Source organism: Cetorhinus maximus, chromosome 3, assembly GCF_964194155.1.
Source record: "Cetorhinus maximus chromosome 3, sCetMax3.hap1.1, whole genome shotgun sequence".
In the NCBI taxonomy this organism is placed as follows: Eukaryota; Metazoa; Chordata; class Chondrichthyes; order Lamniformes; family Cetorhinidae; genus Cetorhinus; species Cetorhinus maximus.
The window spans coordinates 191,172,923-191,195,413 of NC_135881.1; the positions used below are offsets into that span (position 1 = coordinate 191,172,923).

Sequence of the window (22,491 nt, forward strand, 5' to 3'; positions counted from 1 at the left end):
GTGAACCTTCTCTGAACTGCTTCTAAAGCTATTGGATCTTTTCTTAAATGAGACCAAAACTGCACACACTGCTCCAGATGTGGCCTCAACAAGGTCTTGTACAGCTGCAGTAAAACTTTCATATTTTTATTTTCTATTTCCCTTACAATAAGTGCCAACATTTCTTTTGCTTCCCTAATCATTTGCTGCAACTGTATGCTAACTTTTTGATTCATGTACCAGGGCACCTGGATCCATCTGTACCACCGCGTTCTGCAATTTTTCTCCATTTAAATAGTATCCTGCTTTTCTATCTTCTGTCAAAGTGAACAAGTTCACATTTACCCATGTTATACTTCATCTGCCAATTTCTTTCCCCACTCAACCTGTCTATATCCTTTGGCAGGCTCTGTCCCTCCCCTTGACAACTTACTTTCCTCCCTATCTTGGTGTCATTGGCAAATTTAGCTACCATACATTCAGTCCCTTCACACTATATCAATGACTTGGATGTAATTAGTTGAGGGCCCAACACTGATCACTGTGGCACTCCATAGTTACAGCTTGCCAACCTGAAAAAGACCCTTTTATCCCTACTCTCTGCTTCCTGTTAGCATGTATAAAGGATTGGTTGGCTATTATGTTACCTCCTACACCATGTGCACTTAGTCTCAGGGTAATGGATTGGCCATTTAGGAAGTGATTTCTTCACTTGGTGGTCTCTGAGTCTTTGTCTGAGCATCCGTTGGTAGAGAATTCCATTGAATATGTTCGTGACCAATCAATAGATTTTGGGGAATGAAGGGAATTGAGGAATAGGATATAAAGGTGGAGTTGTATTACCCATCCATGATATTGAACGGCAGAGCAGGCTTGTCGAGCCATGTAGCTCACTGCTCTAAAACATTTTTTTCAGGAATTGAAATTTCTGGCTTGTCAGAAATTTGTCATTTTGCAATAAGGTAGTTTTATTTTCTCTCAAATTATGAATTTGATTAACTGATGCAATATATTGCCTACTATAGCAGGTAAGGATTGCCTGTTCACTTCTTTCTGGTGTTCGCTTGATACATTTCTGACATGTGGATACATTCTGTGAACTTAATGGATTAAACAGCATTGCAATAAATAATACCTGTTAGTCTAAATAAGCCCAAACTTCAATATCTCAGCCCAATTGCCAGTCCTTTGTACCTGATCCCTCCATTGTTATTAACTCCAGGAGCTGTGATTTTACTCTTTCATGGGGTGTGGGCCTTGCTGGCTAGGCCAGCAATTTTATTGCCCATCCCTAATTGCCCTTGAGAAGGTGGTGCTGAGCATTTCAGCCCTCCTGTTTGCTGTTAGTTGGCCAGCCAGTGTGAAATTGCGGCCGGCAGTGGTCCATTCTCCAGCCGGTCCCTGGCCCGCTGAGTGCGCCCACCTGCCAAACTAAAAATCCTGCCCACTTGAGCCGATATGTAGTGGGAAATGCTCAGTTTACACCTGTAAAACTTTATGCATTCTCTTAATAAATTGTGAATTATCCAGCCAGTCACCAGCCCCGTGTGCACGCACATTGGTGTACAGTGCCACACATCTTTTTTGTTTGGATAATTGGTTACTGTTCATTCACTTAATTTTGTTAACCGCGCCCCCACCCCCGGTCTTCTCTATATATTTTGTGAGTTGGCTCTGATGGTGTCAATAGCCATCACCTAGTCTCGCTGTATATTTGCTGATTGATGCCTGTCCACCAATGAGTCTTGAGACATTCTGGTCTCCTGGCAAATTTCATGAAAATCTGCCTGCTTGTCCCACAAGGTAGTTTGCCCCACAATCAAGTAGTTGAGGCTTCTTTTGGATTGGACAAACACTAGCCTTTATGATGAATTGCCCTCTTGTGCAGTGATTGCATGTATATTACAAGCTGCATTTTGTACACAATTGAATTTCACTCCATTGTCCATATGGAAATTCGTTTCGGGTACATTGCACGCATATGAAAAAATACGTATAAATGAATAATAAAAGAAAATGACCCTATCACCAAGGGTAAAGTCAGTAAACCTTTCAATGTAACATCCTGACCTCCTAAAGCTAATGATGACTGTAACTTAAATCAGTAACTTTGACAGAAATGCCAACAAAGGGAGGATGTGGTGCCATTGCTCCATTTGTAGTTGCAGTATGTTTGACAACATCACATGAAACTATTTTCTTTATTGTGCATCTCATGGAACTTTTTTGTCCATGTGAAATATTTCGTTCTGGGAATAAAGGGAACATTTCAAAGGCCTTCGGCCTGCAGGAAGTCTCGCTAATTGGCATCACTGTACAAGAGAATTGAGGAGGTGACAAAACAGAATATTAGTTTTTGTCTGGTTCATGTTCTATATGCAGATGCTGAGCTAGGCTCCCAAGTAGGCGCATTTCTCTCCAAATCCATGTGTGCTGAGTGTTGGGCGAGTCATGGATTTTCAGGGTCAAGTCCAAGTCAAACCAAGGAACTAACTTTGCTCTGTAAGCCAAAATGATAGTAGAGCCAAACAGAAAATGTGAGTCACTCTTCACTGTAAACTGAGAACTGTGGGATCAGATCAGTTGATGGTTGCCTGCCTTGAACACATCCATTCCTCTAAATTAAATGCAGGACAATAACTGTCAACTGGGACACCCAAGTTTAATTCCCAACTCTCTTTTAAAATTTCAAAACTTGCTCGCTCTAAGGGTGAGAGGGAAAACTGACAACAAAAGAATTATTGTTTTTACTACTTTATCTCTGCCAGTTCAGCCAAGGAATACCACTTCTCTCCAGATGTTGAGCTGAGGTGTCAGTGTTTCTTCAGTTTTGGTGTTATATGTGAGTGCAACATGAGGAAAAGACTAAAATTATAAAAATAAGATGAAGCCAGCTAATGTGTTGGTTAAAAGCCATGAAATTTGCTATTCACATTTATTAAATGGGAAAATGTGTAAAATACTCCTTTACCATTACTGACACTAAATTACTTTAATTATGCATAATCCTATCACAGTTACATATGTAATAAGTGTCATTATCATCTATGGTTTTCCGAATAAAGTCTTAATCCTACAGTTACACATCATATGCTTTAGATTTTATTCAGGGTACAAAGGCTTGTCAAAATTGTTCCAACCAACTTATGGTTATTACACACCATTCTGTAATAGAAGTATTAAAAATATACTCAGGAATCCAATGTGGGAGGCTATTCATCGGCACTAGTTTGCCATTAGGTACTTTGTGCTTTTCAGTTCCTCCATAAAACACGCTTGTTGCAACTAAAGTCATGAGTAGGTACTACCACTGGGTAAATATGTGTAACATCTACATCAAAGTTCATATCATAACTAGCTTGTTGAGATTGAATGATATTCTATCTGGACATGGTGGAGGAATGCTCCATTTAAGCCTGTTGCTTCATATATGCTGGGATGAGGCACCTGTAGAAAGTGAATAGGCATAGCTGAAGAGTAGCAGAGATCACAAGATTTTTGCCTTGGGTGGTGGTGGTGGTGGAGATGTTTTTCCAGTTCAGCTGTGGTCATTGGTCTTGGTAGGTTTGAGAAGATTGGTTAAAGGAAATGGTACAAGCATTGGCTGGCAATTTATTGCCCATCCCCCAGTTGCCCTTGAAAGCTGATGGTGGGCTGCCTTTTGGAATAGCTACATCACTTACGGTAAATGTGCTCCAGCAACGCTGTTGGGTAACGGGTTTCAGAAGTTTTATCCAGACTACCCCTGGCCAATGAGCTATTCACTCTGCCCAGTCATGCACATGATCAACGGCTGCTTGGGGGAAAAATACTAAATCATTGCTGCACCAAGAATTAGACTTCAGGAGAGAAGAGAGGGGGAGGAGGTTGAAAGGCCTGCTCTTTACCTATAGAAAAGGAATGGGTTTTTTATGCAAAAAGCAGGTTAAAGTTTATAATAACTGCAGTCACTCGTTGGTTGATGGTGTTTATTCATTCTGCCCCCACAATCTATTGGGCATAAATCAGTACTGTGTGGAGTAGTCAAGGGACTGCCAGGTAATCAGAGCAGCACATGGTTTATTGTTGCATGGCAATGAAAGCTTCAGTTGTTTTGGGAAGTAGGTGGGTTTGTTTGAATTTCTTGGCCAAGGTTTAAGGGTCATCTCCCTTTTTTAAAAAGCCAAGCAGAGTAATTGATTACAGTGTACCTGGCAGTACAGCAACGGTACACAGGCTTATTCCTTTCCCATTAGCTATCATATACCTTGGAAATTGTGTGGGCCTGTACTACTACTTACATATGCTGTTTTCAAAATACTTTTTACTGCAGTAAACTGCGGTTCTTCCAATTCGGGTCAGAAAGTATGAAGTGGAGGGCGGTCCACAAATTGGCTCAGTCGTGGCAAGTAAAGGATGGCACTATGTACATACTATGAGAAGGAGCATATAGTGAGGTCCATCTTTCAAGGTTAGCAAAAAAAACTTTAAAAACCTGATCTGTCCCCAGGGCAGTATTGGGCAGTGTGGCGGATAGTTGCTAATCTACATGAAGGAGCCTCAGCATGTCTCTATTTGGACCACTTCGCCGCATAGTGCACCTGGGCTACAGCCTAAAAGAAATGGGGCCAGGTCAAATACAGCTCCATCTTTGTAGTTATTCATCACGATGCTGATCCAGATCCCTGAGTTCTTTGCATCAGCTCTTTTTAAGAAAGAAAAACATAACTCTGACTGCCAAAATTTTTCTGTCCCTCTGCCTTTTTAGTCAAAACTTTATACATTTCTTCTTACCTGGCAGTGTTCCTAGTTCCCAAATGTGAGTTCGTAAGCTGCGTTTTAATAAAGTTGTCTGACCCAGATGGTTTTTGCAATGAATTCACGAAGGGAGAGAGTGAGAGAGAGAGAGAGAGAGATGCCACATCATTATACATGTGATGTGCTTTAATGAGTTTGAGGTCCTTTGACCATGAAAGTTGCTGAATCATTCCTCATCATGATGCTATAGAATGAGTTATTTTCATAGATATTCAAAATAACCTGGGGAATTTTGTCAAGAATGGAGTGGTTATTTTCTTCTACTTCTGATATTCTGGATGGATTTTTGGAATATTCCCTGTTCTTTTACAGTAAGTGGGGCTTGCTGAAAATATACAGCAAGTGCTGGCATAGGGTATATTGTCTTCATAGCAGAACCTATAGAACTTTACAGCATCAAAGGAGGCCCATTCTGGCTGTTCATATCATAGCCCTATATGTAGCTGCATTTCAAATATTTATCTCACTATGCCTTAAGATGTAACGGTCTTTGCCTCAACCTGCGGCAAATTGTTCCAAGCTCCATAAAACTTGTGTAAAGGAATTTCTCAACCCTTCACTAAAATCAGTGGTCTCTCATCAGACTTTTTCTCTTTTTTGTTGAGAAGTCAATCCTCTTATGATCCTTCATAATTGTAAAGAAAACCTCTTGAATCTGTCACCTTTTCTGAACCAGAAGAAATAGTCCCATGTGTCACCTCATAAATATAATTTCCCTGGTATACTAGAGAATCTATGCTAGTACTCTGACTTTAATGTCTTTCCCATAATGGGGTGCCCAAAACTGCGCGCACTGCTGTAACTGTGGCCTAACCTTTTCTTAAAAATTCATCAGTACCACCATGCTTTTGTGCTTTTTTTTAAAAACTAAAATTTTGTCTTTTTATTGTCTACCCGCACTCTCATGTTAAGGGAACATGCCCTTGAGGTGAGTGAGATTGCCCTCTACATTAAGGCAGCATTTGACTGAGAGTAACATCCAGGGGTTCTGGCAAAACTGAAATCAATAGGAATCGGGGGGGGAGGGGGTTGGGGGTTGGTGGGGGCAAAAACACTCTCCACAGGTTGAAGTCATACCTATTGCACAGGAAGATGGTTGTGCTTTGTTGGAGGCCAATCAATCCTAGTACATCATTGCAGGAGTTCCTCAAGGCAGTGTCCTCGGCCCAACCACCTTCAGCTGCTTCAGCAAAGATCTTCCCTCAAGGTGAGAAGTGGGGGATGTTTGTGCAATCATCACCAGTAATGTCCAGTGCCATTCGTGATGACTCTGATACTGAAGCAGTCTGTGTCCATATGTAGCAAGATCTGGACAACAATCAGGCCTGGGTTCATAAGTGGCAAGTAACATTTCTGTCATAAATGTGCCAGGAAATGAACATCTCCAACAAAAGAGAATCTAACCATCTCTCATTCACATTCAATGGCATTACCATTGCTAAATCCCCTACTGTCAGCACGGAGGGGGTTATCATGGACCAGAACTGGATCAGCCATATAAATACTGTGGCTACAAGAGCAGGTCAGAGGCTGGAAATTCTGCAGCGAGTAACTCGCATTCTGACTCCACCAAGCCTGTCCACCATCTACAAGGCACAAGTCAGGAGTGCGATGGAATACTGTCCACTTGGCTGGATGGGTGCAGCTCCAGCAACACTCAAGATGCTGGACACCATCTAGGAAAAAATGGCCCACTTCTTAAACACTCACTTCCTCCACTGCTGACAAGGTGGTAGCAGTGTGTATTATCTACACTGCAGCAATTTACCAAGGATGCTTCTACTGCACCTTCCAAACCCACGACCTCTACCACCTCAAAGGGCAGCAGATGCATGGGAATTCCACCAGCTGCTCTTTCCCCTCCAAGCCACACACCATCCCAACTATTGCTGTTCCTTCACTGTTGCTGGGTCAGAATCCTGGGCCTCCCTCTCTAACAGCACTGAGAGTGTACCTACATCACGTGGCCTGCAGCAGTTCATGAATGCAGCTCACCACCACCACCTCTAGAGCAATTAGGGATGGACAATAAATGCTGGCCTAGCCAGCAACACTCACAGCCCGTGAAATAATGATAAAGGCCCTTTTGCATCAATCTGTGTATACTTCAATTTTTGTTCTCCTCCCAAATGCGAAAATGCATCATCTTGCACGTCTCCACATTAGAGTTCCATCTGTCATCTTGTCTCTTGGTCATCCTGAAGCCGCTCCTTCCTGATCACCCAACTCTTTGTATCATCAAATTTCAATGCCAAAATTCAAATTATATGTATGTACCAAAAGCAAACTTGGACCCCTAGGACACATCCTCACCTCCAGCCCTTTTTCTAACCTGAGCAACACCTATTAACCCCAAGCTTTTTTTTATGTCCATGTTATTACATTTCTTCAATTTCTGTAATAAGTATCCTATAGGGAATTCCAATGTCTTCTAAAAATTCAAATAAACTCTCAGTACTGTACCCATAGTCATTTTGAAACGAAGCATTTTTGTTTTGCCATAGCATGTTCATATGCCATTTTGGTTTTTTATTGGCCCTAGCACTTTTGTATGTCCCTTCAGGAACTGTATCTACATACAAAAGCTTTAGCAGCACATTGTTGGTCACGCTGATGGTTTAACCTATAGTGTGCTGACTAGCCCAGGAAAGGTCCCTGATCTTTACAGTTTTTATTCATATGATGTTTTTTAAAAAAAAAAGTAAAGCTGGATGTTAAAATTGACTTTGTTGCTGCCATATCAGCCACCCAGAACTAATGTCATAAAAAAGGCTAAAGGAATGTCTTTGGAGGTGACGTGGTAAATGGAGAATACCTCACCTCTTGGAGCTTTTGTCAGACCCCATCAGGAGCCTGTGTTCAATCTGGAGCACCACACCAAAGAAAGACACATTGACCTTACAAATTCACCAGCATAGTATTGGGGTTTATAGGGCAAAATTGAGAACTGGTTGCATGAATCTGCTTTGTACTCCATTGAGTTTAGAAGGTTGGGCAATGAGCAGTAATTGCCAATTTGTATCACTCCCTCTGTTCCTTCAAGTGAGTTTTATAAAGTTATCTAATCCACTTGGTCAAGGTCAAACTGAATCAGTCCACCATTAGATTGAAGAGGTTAACGGTTTTGTGTTTAAAGTCATCTGTGCACGATCTTTACCATATTTGTGAATGAGGCGTTGCCCATGTTGTAAATGCTGCTGCTTTTAATTAGGGGTGATGTAATATTGCTGTAACTCATTTAAAAACCGCACTGCCATACTATTACCAAGGCCATCAGGGAAAGTTGAACTACAACAGAAGGCATATCTGCTCGAAGCATTTAAAAAGCAGGCTATTTCACAACGTGTCATGTCCTCATTGAAATGGAGTTCTGAGACTCTTGTTTATTACGAGGTTCAATCTATTCCAGTGTAAAACGTGATCGATCACTCATTTTGAGCAGCTGTAAACAGATTGAATTGCATTGTAGCTGGTGAGCAATTACCAAGCAGCAATGCATTAGTTTTTAGCCAATACAGTCACACTCTTATCATACTCCACCAGTTTTGACATAGCTGTATATTAAAGTGGCAGTATCGCCTCTAGAATCAAGGACTCAAACTCCTTGCACCATGTTTATATTTTGAGACCACGATGAAAAGAAGGACCGCAGGCCTGGAATGAATGGTGGAGATGGATGAATATCCTGGAGCTTTGATTCCTTATCATGAGTGGCCAACGAGTGTTTATACAGAGCTTTCCCCTTGGTGGATTAAATTACTGGGCTATTGTCTGTGACTGAGTGGATTGTACCTGGTTTGCGAAAGGATCAGCCCAATGGGCTAAATTTCCTTTCATTATTGTGTTGCCTTAAAGTTGAAGTACATGGAAAATATGTTACAAATAATTTGAACTATAATTAAATAATGACCAAATAGACAAATAAGAGTTTAATCATTCACTTTTTATTAAATGTGTATAACAGGGTATAGTTCCTCTGGAGCAGATCATTTGAGCACAGGAGTCAAAGGGTATTGGGGGTAGATGGGAATGTGGTGTTGAGGCCATAATCGGATCATCCATGATCTTGTTGAATGGCAGGGCAAGCTCAAAAGGCCTAATAGCCTACTCTTAATTCATATGTTTATTTAAAGTTCCAGCACCATAAAGTGCTAATGGAAACTCCTTTTTTGATACAGTAATACCACTGCTTATTATAACTATTGTTGAATAGTTGTAATTCTGTCATATACAATTCAACAGCACCTTAAGAAATCACTTCCAATGTTGAGAAGGCTCAGAACTCAAAGGCTGTTGTCCAACTCCCTGGGGAAGCAAGCAGCAGCTTTAAGTGGAATGAGTTGCTATTTCTGTCAGAGATTAGAATCTGTCCACCACAGTCACATGTCCAAATTAGACAAATGGCACATTTTCAAACTTAACAGTGAATGAGTTAGTCGAAATTATCTTGCCTTTTAGCCCCTGTCTTGTATGGTACCTAGTTAGAATAACCCTTTCACTAGTGAACCATCATTTCATTTTCAAAGTGTGCGCTCACTTCTCCACCTTCCACCTTCCCTCACAACCCCTGCCCCAAGTGAAGATTCCAAGAATATCTGAGGTGTGCAGGAGAGCTCATGGACCTGGTTATTGCTGTTGAATTCTTTCCAGAAACCAGGAAAGGTATCACTGATCAGCTCAACTAGCTGAGAGCTCTCTTGTCTCTAAGTGTAAACACATGCAAGATGATGAGAGCAGGGAAGGGAGAATGAGCAGTGCCAATATAACCTAAACAGGAACCAAATGAGACCATTCAATTCCTTGGCTGTTCTGCCAGTCAATTAGATAATGGTTGATCATCATCTTAAGCTCCATCTACTTCATTTTGGTTCTGCAACCCTTGCCTAACAAATCTATTAGTCACTATTTTAGAATTTTCAATGGGCCTCTAGCCTCAGCAGTGTTTTGTGGGGAGAGGCTTCCCAAGTACCCTGAAGAAGTGCTTTTTGGCTTCATCCCTGAGCAGCCTTTGCCTCACTTCCCCAGCTTCTCTCTCTCTCTACCATATGAGCTCATTTTTAATCGTCTTCAGCACCTCCATGAGATTAGCCCTTAATCTTCTATATTTGAGGAATACAAGGCAAGTCTACGCAAACTATCGTCATAATTTAACTCTTTTTTGGTTGAATAATTCCAGTCAATCTGCATTGCAACCGTACAAAGTCAGTATTTATCTTTCCAGAATTGTGGTGAATCCAGACCAAATGCAACATTATAGATGGATTACAGTTGTAACTGAGTTTCCACCCCTTTTATTCCAAACTCTTTCAAATAAAGGCCAGTCTTCCACTAGCCTTTTAAAGTTTTTTTTTGTACCTGTCCATAACTTTTTGATTTTTTTTGTTGGTGTGCTTGGACCATTTTCCTCATAGTTCCTAGCTTTTCATTGTTTAGAAAATACTCTAATCTGTTTTATTTCCAAAATAAAAGACCCCTCAATTCCCCACATTGATTTCCACCTACCACAGTTTTGCCCACTCTTAACCTATCATTGCAAGTTTCTGCTGCTATCTACACTACGCTGTTTTAGTGTCAACAGAAAACTTGGATATATGACTTTTTTTTTCCTTTATTCAAGTAATTTATAATTATAGGGACAAGCTAAGACCCCAGTGCAGATTTCTGGGGACAGCTGGTCACATTATGCCAATTTGAGTAAATACCCATTATCCCTTTTCTCTGACATTCTTGGGCAGAAGCAGTATAAGCTTCAGCAAGGGGCATTGAGAATCTGAATTGCATGTGCTGTTGAAACATGGATTCCTTTAGTCATCTCCTAGACTCTCTTCACTGACATGTGTGTGAAGTAGCCTTAAGTGGACAATATGCACAATGTAATTTTCAATATACTACACTCTCTCCTAAGCAACTGGCTATTCAATTGCTTTCAATTCCATGTGCTCTAAGTTTTGTTAATAGTCTCTTATGTGGAACCTTCAAAATTCATTATAAATAGCATTTATTGATCCTTTTAGCCAACGTGTCGGCCTCCTCCTGGAACTCCCTCCCTAACAGCACTGTGGGTATACCTACACCACATGGACTGCAGTGGTTCAAGAAGGCAGCTCATCACTACCACCTTAAGGGAAATTAGGGATAGACAATAAATGCTGGCCTAGCCAGTGATGCCACATCCCATGAACACCTTTTTTTAAAAAAAACAAACAATGTGCAGATTAGAAGGCCATGGGTTTGATTACTGGTCTCCACTGAATTAGTTGATCTAAGGTATTGGTGTGCATTTGCTACAGATGATATTGCTGTTCCAGGTTAGGAAGGAGAAAATCGGCTGGGATTCTTGCTTCCTTACTCAAAATTGATTATTAATTTGAGTAAAGATTGTGTCTAGCTGCCACGGCTTTGGGCTGAACTTCTGATATGGGGCCTGGAAATAGGAACCAGGACTCTTTCAGGGTACAAACCCACTTTGGGGAGGAAAAGGTCAGTCCTTGGGATTTTGATCGGAGCAGCACCATATTGGCATGGAGGCAAGTTTCCTGTCCGATTATGACAAGTGAGCCCTCAGAGCTAGATAGCCAGTCGGAGGCCTTCCAGCTTCAGAGTCCAGGAATGCATGGTAAGTAATTGAGAGGCTGCTTCAACATGACAGTGACCTCTTGCCAATTAAAAAAAAAAAATCAATTAAAAGAAACACCGCAAGGCCATCACTGTAGGGAGCAATCCCTCTCTACAGGGCAGCCTTTGGCTGTACCTGCACCTGGGCAGGAGGGGAGGGCTTGTAGGCCTGCCTGGAGCACTGGCACCCTAGCCTGCTGCTGGGTGCCCGCTTCAGGCAATTGAACTGTGCCCGTTCCATCAGGAAACTGAAGACATGGGGAAAATTCCAGTCGACCTCCTTTGATAGCCTTCACTGAGCCTAATTGGCTCTGCCTCTTGAGGGTGGGCAGCCATGCCAGGCCCCGGACCCAACTCAGCCGAAGTGGCTGACGCTGGGAAAGGGGTCAGGAAAACTGGCATGTTGTCAGTTTCGGTGTTTTTGGGCCCCGTCCGTGTCTATTTTGACTTCAGGGGCCTGAACAATCCTGCCTCCTGCCTAAGCTTGCATGGTAAGACTGAACACCTGCAGACTTGCCAATTACCCATCATCTTGTTCATCAGAAGGCAACTCATAAAGCCAAGAGATTTGGTACAAAAGTCAAGTTACTTTCAAACCTAAACTGATCTTGATCGATGGTTGATTTATAAACCTCATTGATGCTAAACTTATTTTGTAACAGGTCAGATGCTCTCTGCAAGAACTATATTATTGTTTCTGAAAAAGCTTTATAATTAATACCATGCTGTTATGTACTTGAGAAATTTCTTCTTTATTATTAAAAGATATTTCTCTGGAAAGAATGCAAATTGTTACAAGAGAATTGGAGAAGAAATATAACTGCAAGTTTATTTTTATGACCTCAACATCTAAATGTTTGTATACATTAAAATATTTCAAGATCTTTTTAAAAGAACATTGCTATCTTCTAAGACAAAAACACTACCAAGTCAAATTCATGTGCCCAAAATTGTGGGTAGTAATCTATTCCTTTTAATTTCAATAGATTATTTAGTTGTTTGGTAGTACAGAACTTGGGTAGTTTTTCTGAAAAAAGACATTTTGCCGAAACTTTTTGTCTTGCACTCATCCGGACAATCGCAAGGATTCCAATGTCAGGGGAAGCAACAACTTTATGCTGTATGAGAAGAGTGCTGGTTGGTTGGCAAGTGGACTCTGGTAGAGGTGTTGCTATGGGGAATGCACCAGTTAGTGGTGACTGACAGTTGACTGCCAAGTATTATTTGAAATTTAAACCAGGCAGCTTGACTCTGGGCAATGCATTGCCCTGAGGAATGAACCAACAAATGGCTTTCACATGTTTAGCTGAAACAAGCAGAATATTTATACATGTTCTTTCTGTCTGCAAAGAACAGGGCCCTGTGTATTAACATATGTAGCTTCCAGTACATGCAAATATGCCACATTGTGAGCTCAACTGACAATCTTAAATTGGTTGTCGGCGTAATTCTTAGCACACTGAGGATTACTCAGCAAATGTTGACAAATCGTGGAATCACACCAGTTGGACACTGTTTTGAGTTTTGCAAGCATGGTCTGGTTGGGTGCGGTCTGTACCTTGGTTGTTGCAAACAGCAGAAGGTACATTCTGTTTGATTGTCATCCATATTCTTAAACCATTTCAAAGCTGCATCTTCAGTCAGAAACTATTCAGTAGGACTGATATTAGAAAAATAGTAGGCGAATGGCTATTACATTATTTTAAATTGACTTGTACCCAGTGAGTTTTTCTCCTGCATTATATTGGACATTTAAAAAGTGTTACCATTTCTTTTTACCAATAGCACTATCCTAATTTAATTGATAGAACTGGTTTAATAAGTCAAAAAATGAAACAATCAATTTTAAATGAAATGGCAGATTCAAGCTGTCCCAAAATGTTGAAAAGTTCATGTCTGCACTCTGAGCAGTAGCACCTGTTTTGCAAACAGAATTTTCTGGCTTGCTTGACAGAAATATTGACCGTGTCAAGCACTTTTAACAGAGTCTCTGCACGTTCCAGGCAGTGCACATGACTGTTGGTTTGAAGCAGCGTTTGAAAACAAACACAAACTGCCACTTGTTTTGCAGGATGCTGAAGAGATTAGTGTGGCCTATCGAGGGTTGAGCCTCTGCTGGTTAAACCATGTCTCTAGCATTTCAGAGAGCCTTGGGCCCTCGAATGTGAGCTTGAACATCTTGTTACTAGAAGAAAAACAAGCAGCCATGGCAGAGGGCACTATTTAGGCCTCTTACCTCGATGGACATGTTTCTGAAAAGTGGCTTAAAACGTGCGAGAATCGGATTTAAATATTAACCTTAGTTGATATAACAGTATAACGAGCATGAATAAAAAAAAAATCACTTTTTTTTTCCCTGAGGGAATGCGCTGTTTGATCATGAGCTGATGAACGAGTCACAGCAGATACCACTCTGTGACTTCCATGGAGATGTAAATTATTATTACTTAGAACTTGGAACATGAAACAGGCAATTGAGTTCTTGTTGATTGTTATGACACGGCAGATGATGTGTGCTGGGCGGACCAAATCCACGAGGGAAACTTGGTTGTGCAATCACAATGGTTTTGTAGTTTGTATTTATTTCGAGGTGCATGCATTGAATTCAGAAGTTTAAAAAGTCCACCAAGACTGAGATTTTAAAAAAAATAATTAAAATATTTATTAATAAAATAAAAGATATCAGCACATATGTAAAATTACAAATTTCTACTATAACAACTCCTAAAATTCATGATTAACCTGGCTCCCATCCCCTTTAAGGCAACAGTCCAAAAATAGATTTTAAACAGGTCCAGCAAATTAACACAACCCTGGACAGTGGGATCCTAAATGGCTTTTCTCCAGCTTCAATTTTGCTAGACAGCAGGCTAATGCACAAATTCTGGAGGCTTCATTAAGGCTATTTCACACGCACTCCTGTTAGATCTCACAGGGCCTTCTCCTGACACCGTCTCATTCTCCTTTTATATATGTCTCTCTCTTTATAATATGTAAATTCTAATGTTTCATATGCCTTTGAAACAGTTGTGAAAAAGATACCTTCATGTTGCTACTATTTATTGTCAGTAACCTTTGAGAAAAACAAATATGTTCCTTAGCCTTATTTATCTGCTAGTTGTAAACAGACTAAAATCCCTTTGAAATCCAAATCTCCCTCCATCTATCAAAAAATGCAAATTCCCGTCACATCTTACATGCTAAACCAGCATCCATGTCTACTCATTAGCATGTCAAGCACCTAGCTTCTTTTGATGAGTTAAAGCTTGCAGTCTACTTGACTCCAAATGTAATTAAATCGCACGCAGACCTAACTTTACTTAATCCCATAAACTAACTTCACAATAAATCAGAAAAATATTGAGGAATTATTGCATTTTCATGACATGATGTTCATCCTCCACACTTTTCACAGTGACGTTCAAAAGTGGATTTATGAGTGTTCGATTTAAATTTTCTTGGCCCAATTTTGGTTGCAGAAATACTTTTTAAAATGCATTGAGGATTCCTTTAGTGTTCTTTGTGTTTTGTTGTGTATAAACCCAGGAAATGCCCTTCACAGACTGCAACACCAGCTATGCCTGACCAGATATATCTCTGGGAGCAGCGCCAGTAACATTTGGGGCCCCTTTGGTCCTCACTTTTTATGCTTTGGGACTCATTCCCACTTACCATATTAATCATCCACAGAATGGAGACCTATCAAGCCAGTCACTGATGCATCAGGGCACTTTCCAACCTCTCAACCTCCCTGTGGCATGCCAGCAGCAGAATTGGGAAACACTATCTTTTCACATTGCATCGTTCCCCAAAAACTGCATTGCACCCATGTCGTCACAACCCCCAGACATGCACTGCTTATGGAATTATCCTTAACAAGCACGCTAAGAAGGTTAGTAAGAGCATTTGGAGGCTATTTCTGCAGTATTCCTGTCGTTCCTGTTGCCTCTCAGTTTGTTCCTGCCTAAACACTTTTCCCAAAAGCCCCTGTCATTTTCCAATCGCCACGACAGGAAAACCATTGATTTCCCATTTGGGAGTCCTCAGTGTTTCCTGGAGGAAGGCACTGAGGAGGACCCAGCAGCAAATCAGGTTGAACCAGAGTTATACCCCACCCAGCTGCTGATATTCAAACATCAGAATCTACAACATAGAGCACAGCTGTTGGAGCCGTGTGCACCTATGGAGGCTTCTGTTTATAAGGGACTCTGCATGCTCCAAGTTGACCTGTAATTAAACTCATCTGCTGGTAGTACAGTGCATATGGCTATTTTTGCAACCTCTCTTACCGTCTAAACTTGGTTTATTTACCAGCTTCCGTTTAGTGTCTCTGTCCTAAACACAAGCATGCCCTCACATTCTTCTCTGATATAATGCATTGTTGTACCAAGGTACTAGCCAGCATCCTTTCTGTTGTTATTTCAATCTCCTAGTCACTTAATTTGATCATGGGTTTAATTTCACTATTGCAATTTTACCAACATCTACAGAATTTATCCTTCGGCAAATTGTTTGTTTGATTTTGGCTTGACTGCATTGTAAGTGAATAGCCCTATGGAATTGGACAAGATCAAAAGACCATTTAATTGCATCTGGATTAAATTACGTTGTTCCTTGAAGCAGTTTTTTTTAAGGAAATTGATTGAAATAGATATAGTTCCCCTACATTTATGTTCACCAGAAGGTTGACACTGGTAAGAAATTAACCCATTGACTTGAGACCAATTCCGAAGACTGAACAAGAAAATTGTTGGTGGGAACAGGTATTAGATTAATGGAATTAAGGAATACTTTTGAGACAGAAATGTTACGGCAGCCCCAATTGCTATGTGAGAGTGTTATTTGAGTAGTTGGGAGAATGGCTGGGGCTGATTTTCTGTGCACTGTGCTAATGACGACTAAGTCCATATTTGCCTCTCTGTTGCAGCTTGATGACTGTGCACTGCAGCTGTCCCACAATGGTACCTATCTCGACCTGGAGTCTAACTTGGCTGAACAGAAAGATGAATTGGAAGGCTTCCTGGAAGATCCTGGGTAAGGCTGCATTGTAGGCAATGGCTCACGTGTCTATTTTTGACCTGTAATAACACAATACCTCAGCAGCAATCAGCCCTGACTAGGCATTCATTACAGCTTGAGCCAACTCTGATATTGTATACAGTCTAACACAATTGCAATTGTGTGAACAGAGCTTGAGAATAGTGGCCGGGATTTTCTGGCCCTGCCAACGATGGGAATCGGCTCGGGCGGGACCAGAAAATTTGCAGAGCAGCCAAAAGTCCGTTGACTTTGGACAGGATTTTCTGGTTCTGCTGCTGGCAGGAACAGAAAATCGCAGCCAGTTTGTGAGGACTATGAATGTCTGTCTGCTTCAAGATTAAGTCTATCCTTTTTAAAGAACGTACCAAATAACAAGTTCTAATGTTTTTTTCAGGGTCATTAGTAATGACTGCATAATTAGGGGATTGCCTTAGACTACTGAATAAATTCAGTTTGAAGATGAATGTGGATCTTAGTCTAGTGTTTTAAACCTGAAAACGGTGATTATAAGGGTATGAAGGCAGAGTTGGCTAAAGTGCACTGGGGAAATTCGGTTAAAAGGTAGGTCAGTAGAGATGCAGTGGCAGACTTTTAAGGAGATATTTAATAGCCCTCAGCAAAGATTTATCCCCGTGAGAAAGAAAGAGACTGAGAAGGATGCATCATTCGTGGCTAACTAAGGAGGTTGAGGATAGTTTCAAATGGAAAGAAACACTGTACAAATCTGCAAAGATTAGTGGTAGATCAGAAGATTGGACATATTAAGAATGAGCCAAAACTGGCTTTTTTAAAAAAAAAAACAAAGGAAAAATTAAAGCATGAGAGATATGCTAGCTAGCAATATAAAAACAGATAGTAAGAGTTTCTACAACTATCTTAAATAGGAAAAGAGTAACTAAAGTGAGTGTTGGTCCTCTAGTGAGAGAGTCTGAGGAATTCATGGAAAACTAGGAAATGGTGAAAGTGTTGAACCGGTATTTTGTGCCTGTCCTCATTGTAGAAGACTTCAAAAAACTTCCCAAAGGTACTTGAAAATCAAGAGCTGAAAGTGGGGGGAGGAACTTAAAACTATGACATCACCACGGAAAAGATACTGGAAAAACTATTAGACCTAAAGGCTGACTAGTCCCCAGGACCTGATGGCCTGCATCATAGGGTCTTAAAAGAAGTGGCTGCAGAGATGGTAGAGGCATTGGTTATAATCTTCCCAAAAATCCTGAGATTCTGGAAGGATCCCAGCATTTTGGGAAATAGGAAATGTAACACTTATTTTCAAGAAAGGAGGGAAGCAAAGCCTGAAACTACAGGCCAGTTAGCTTAATATCCATCTTAGGGAAATTGCCAGAATCTATTATTAAGCAAGTTGTAGCAGGATACTCAGAAAATCATAATGGATCAGTCAGCGTAAACTTGGTTTTGTGAAAGGGAAATCTAGTTTAACTAATTGACTAGATTTCTTTTGAGCAAGTAATAAATTTGATTAAGAAGAACCTGTATATGTAGTGTACTTGGATTTCCAAAAGTCATTTGATAAGGTGCCAAGTCAAAGGTTACTACACAAAGAAAGTAAGAGCTAATGGTGTAGGAGGTAAAGTATTAGCATGGTTAAAGGATTGGTTAGCTTGCAGGGAGTAGGGATAAATGGGTCTTTTTGGGGTTGGCATGCAGTTACTAGTGGAGTGCCATAGGGATCAGTGCTGGACCTCAACTATTTATAATCCACATCAATGATTTGGATGAAGGGATCAAATTTATGCCAGCTACATTTGCCAATGACACCAAGATACATAGGAAAATAAGTTATTAATCAAAAGTAAAGAGTCTACAAAGGGATATAGGTAGGTTAAGTGAATGGAAAAAAATTTGGCAGATGGAGTATAATGTGGGAAAATGTGAACTTGTCCACTTTGGCAGGAAGAATAGAAAAGCAGTATGTTGCAGAACTCAGTGATTCAAAGGAATGTGTGTGTCCTGGTACATGAATCTCAATGTTAGCGTGCAGGTACAGCAAGTGATTAGGAAGGCAAATGGAATGTTGGTGTTTATTGTAAGGGGAATGGAATATAAAAGTAGGCAAGTTTTACTGCAACTGTACAGGACCTTGGTGAGACCACATCTGGAGTACTGTATACAGCTTTGGCCTTGCATTAGAAGTAGTTCAGAGAAGGTTCACTCGACTCACTTCTGGGATGAAGGGCTTATCTTATGAAGAAAGGTTGAACGGGTGGGGCCTATACCCATTGGAGTTTAGAAGAATGAGAGGTGACCTTATTAAAACATATAAGATCCTGAGTGGACTTGATAGGGTGTGTACTGGCAAGATGCCCCCTCTTGTTGGGGACACTAGAACTAGGGGATGCAGTTTAAGAATAAGAGGTCTCCCTTTTTTAGATGGCGATGAGAATTTTTTTTCTCTGGGTAAAATTCTCTTTCCCAGAAAGAAGTGGAGGCTAGATAAATTTTTGATAGACAAGGGGTCATGCAGGAAAGTGGGGTAAAGACCACAATCTGATCAGCCATGACCTTAACGAATGTCTCCAAATGGCCGAATGATCTCCTCCTACTCCTAAGCCTTATAATCCTAAGGTGTGATGGAATTTGATTAACATCAGTGCAGGTACAGCAATCTGCAGCCTCTGCAGTTGTCATTTTTAACCATGTTCATTAATTCTGTTCTTTCGATAATTCCTCCAGCCCAGGTTCCACTCACCAGTTCAATTAAGTGACTGACTGAAAACTGAAAAACAAACTTATTTTTGGGGAGTTAGTGGTGCAGTGGTAATGTAACTGGACTAATAATCCAGAGGCCTGGGCAGATCCTCTGGAGACTTGGGTTCAAACCGCAACTGTGGCAGCTGGTGGAATTATAAATCTGGAATGAAAGTTAATCTTAGTAACGGTGACCATGACAGCTATCATCATTTGTTGTAAAAACCCATCTGGTTCACTAATGCCCTTTGGGGAAGGGAATCTGCTGTCCTTACCCAGTCTGGCCTACACGTGACTCCAGACCCACAACAATGTGGTTGGCTCTTAACTGCCCTCTGAAATGGCCTAGCAAGCCACTTAGTTCAAGGGCAAATAGGGATGGGCAACAAATGCTGGCCTTGGCAGTGATGTCCACATCCCACGAAAGAATAAAGAAAAAAAGTTGTGTGTAATCAGTGTCTTACAATAGTTGGGATTTTGAGTGATATGGTCATGAAACTCTCCATTTTAATTCTGCCTACAACTTGTGAAGCTATGTAGGGCTTTATCCTGATCTGTTGCTGACCTGTGCTTGGTGACGTTAGCTTACTGTTCTTGTGTGTGTTGAACGCTTAAAAGGAGCCAGGCTGCCTTTGACAAGAGTGATATTAGTGGAAACATGCAGAGAGGTGATAGCACACTCACTTTAATTGCATATAATTTTTAAAAATCTACCTGTTTAGTCATTGAACTTGACAGTGTCAATAGATTGACATAGCAATTCTAGGCTAAAGATCCTACTGTCTAAACACTCGCAAAATATCCTTATTTAAATGATTATAGTGAGCATGCAGCCTGCACTTAAGTTTATTGACAGTTGGATGTATGTCTTCATAAGTATATTTTGCTCTAAATTGACCACCCCTGCCCCTTTCTGTGCCCTAATTCTTCCATTTATTTCCTGGTTTGACACAATTAGTGCCCTAAATAGTTTTAATGAGGCAGAATTGTCCCCCATTGCTCCTTCTCGCTTTTGTATAGTACTTTCAATTCTATGCAAACCACTTTTGTTTGGTAAATGATTAGCTTTGCAGTTCCCAAATGCAAAATATCCTTCAGCGTCTGTTTGCTACCTTTTTTTGACAATCCATGTGTACTCGTTTATTCAGCAGCAGGATGCTTCAAACTTCTGATAAAGGCAAAATACTGCAGATGCTGGAAATCAGAAGCAAAAACAATAAATGCTGGAAAAACTTAACCGGCCTGACAGCATCTGTGGAGAGAAAGGCAGAGTTAACGTTTCGAGTCCGTATGACTCTTCCTCAGAGTCTTCTCTGAAGAAGAGTCATACGGACTCAAAATGTTAACTCTGCCTTTCTCTCCACAGATGCTGTCAGACTGGCTGAGCTTTTCCAGCATTTTTTCTTTTTACTTCAAACTTCTGTTACGGTCCCACCTAATAAGGCGTTGCACTGGTAATGAAATTGGAGAATTTTCCAAAAAATGAATTTAGTGTATGAACTACAGGAAAAATGAATAAATTGTTGCACACTTGACTGAATCATAGCGTAGTGTCTCCTAACAGGAGTTAAAGTAGATTTTTTTTTTCATTTATCCTGCACTTTCTGCATAGGAATGAATGTTATTTGCTAACATTTTGGTCTAAGGGATTATTGCACTTGAAAATCTCTTGTTAACAATGCTAATACTTCCACCTTAGACTGGCATTTGACCTGGAGCCTGCTTTCATTTGAGAGAAGTTCAGTTTGAAATCCAGGGTTTTTGGGGAAAGTATAGGAAAATATGCTAATGAGGTAGGACCAGCAGAGTAAATTTAAATACGGTTCTGGTTTTGCTGTAGAAGAGGATGTTCTGCGTTTAGCTCACCGCAATGCCCCAGCGGCAGAAGCTGGCCTTGCGATGTTAGCTTCTGGTTAAAACCAAATCTAATGGGCCCTTTTGACGGTTCATTTTGGCGTGGCAAATGAGTGTGTCCAAATAGTATGTCCAAGAATGTACCTTCAGTCCTTCAGGTGTGTTTGTGATCTTTGGACTACCGGCTAGGAAAGGTTCAGGTGGACACCAATCTCAGCCCTGGGGAGAGACTCACTGAAGGTGAATTGGATTGTTTTAGTCTCTATCTTTTTTTTGGGGCTGATTGAGGGCTGAATCGTCATCAGCCTGGTGACGGGTCAGATTTGCAGCCGGAGAAGAATACGCAAAATGAAAAAATCTAAGAGAAATTTAAAGTTGGTTGAGGAGCAGTGCAGTCACTGCTGCTTTCTTTACTCCTGTGTTTTATGGGTGCAGGCCCCTGCTAAAACTCTTTTTTTCCTTTTAAAACTGGTAAATCGATGCCAGTTGTAGCGTCCTGAAAATGTTAGCTCCTTGGAAGGGCATAGTTTCATGAGTTCTGGTATTTTGCCCAGTTTCCCATTATTTATAGCTTAGCCGTGCCAGGCAGGTTACTTGACCACGGGGGAGCATTACAATTGAGTCCAATCCTGAGCGTGATAATCACTGTGCCTCTTGCAGAAGTCTCACTGGGCAGTGAGATTCACTCATCATGTGCCCTGGAAAGTATACAGTTATGAACCTGTTCTGCCTGTGAGTTGATGTAGAGCAAGTTCTGGCTCGGTGGGGGCCAGTTCCTCTTGACACAAGGGTGAAGTTGGCCAGAAGGACTTGAGAACCTGTGACATGCTGATTTGACATTGTTTCCCAAGGACATTGGATTAAACTTTATTTTTTTTGCTTGAGACTCTTAATGTTTTAAAGATGGTTTGCCATCTGGATTCCTAGAGATGGGACGTCGTCCAAAACTACCTGCAGGTATTGAATTTATAAGGTTCCTAAATTTATGAGGCAGTGAATCTTTTTCCAATTAACTTTAAGACCACAATAGCAAAGGATCCACAGTACACAGTAAAATTTGGTGTCGGTTATTCAAGGGTGCTGAGCATGAAGTATCTCGGTGTTGGGTTACTCCAGAAGCCTGTTTGGCAGTGTGCCCACTCTTTACATCCCCTCCTGTGGGAATATGTGAAATGGAAACACATAACTTTGAGATCAGTGGTTAAATGCTTTTTCAATCAAATCTAGAATACTAGAGGAAGTTGTAATTCAGGTGTGAGTTTTCACTGACTTCCTTGTTGCAATATTTTACAGTTGATTAGGGAACCTGGCAACATTGCAGATTACAGACTCTCTGCTTTCATCCTGTTTTAAAGAAAGCAATCTATTCCTTTGAACCACAAACTTGTGATTTTTTTTTTGCACTTCAGTTTATTAACTTCTCCACCTCCTCCATTCCCTTGGCCTCCAGATACTGGGTGTATCACATAGACTGAGCCAACAGGAAGGCAAACTACT

At 40.8% G+C, this 22,491-nt stretch overlaps 1 protein-coding gene across 8 annotated transcripts in view; it reads left to right on the top strand.

The window, feature by feature from the left end:
* The window catches only part of fhod3b (formin homology 2 domain containing 3b), a 597,288-nt gene that overhangs the window by 17,699 nt on the left and 557,098 nt on the right, over positions 1-22,491 (top strand). For all 8 annotated transcript variants that reach the window (XM_078539467.1, XM_078539468.1, XM_078539469.1 and 5 more), the window contains exon 2: positions 16,319-16,425. In XM_078539467.1, coding sequence (XP_078395593.1) covers positions 16,319-16,425 — 107 coding nt within the window. The remainder of the gene's footprint in view (positions 1-16,318; positions 16,426-22,491) is intronic.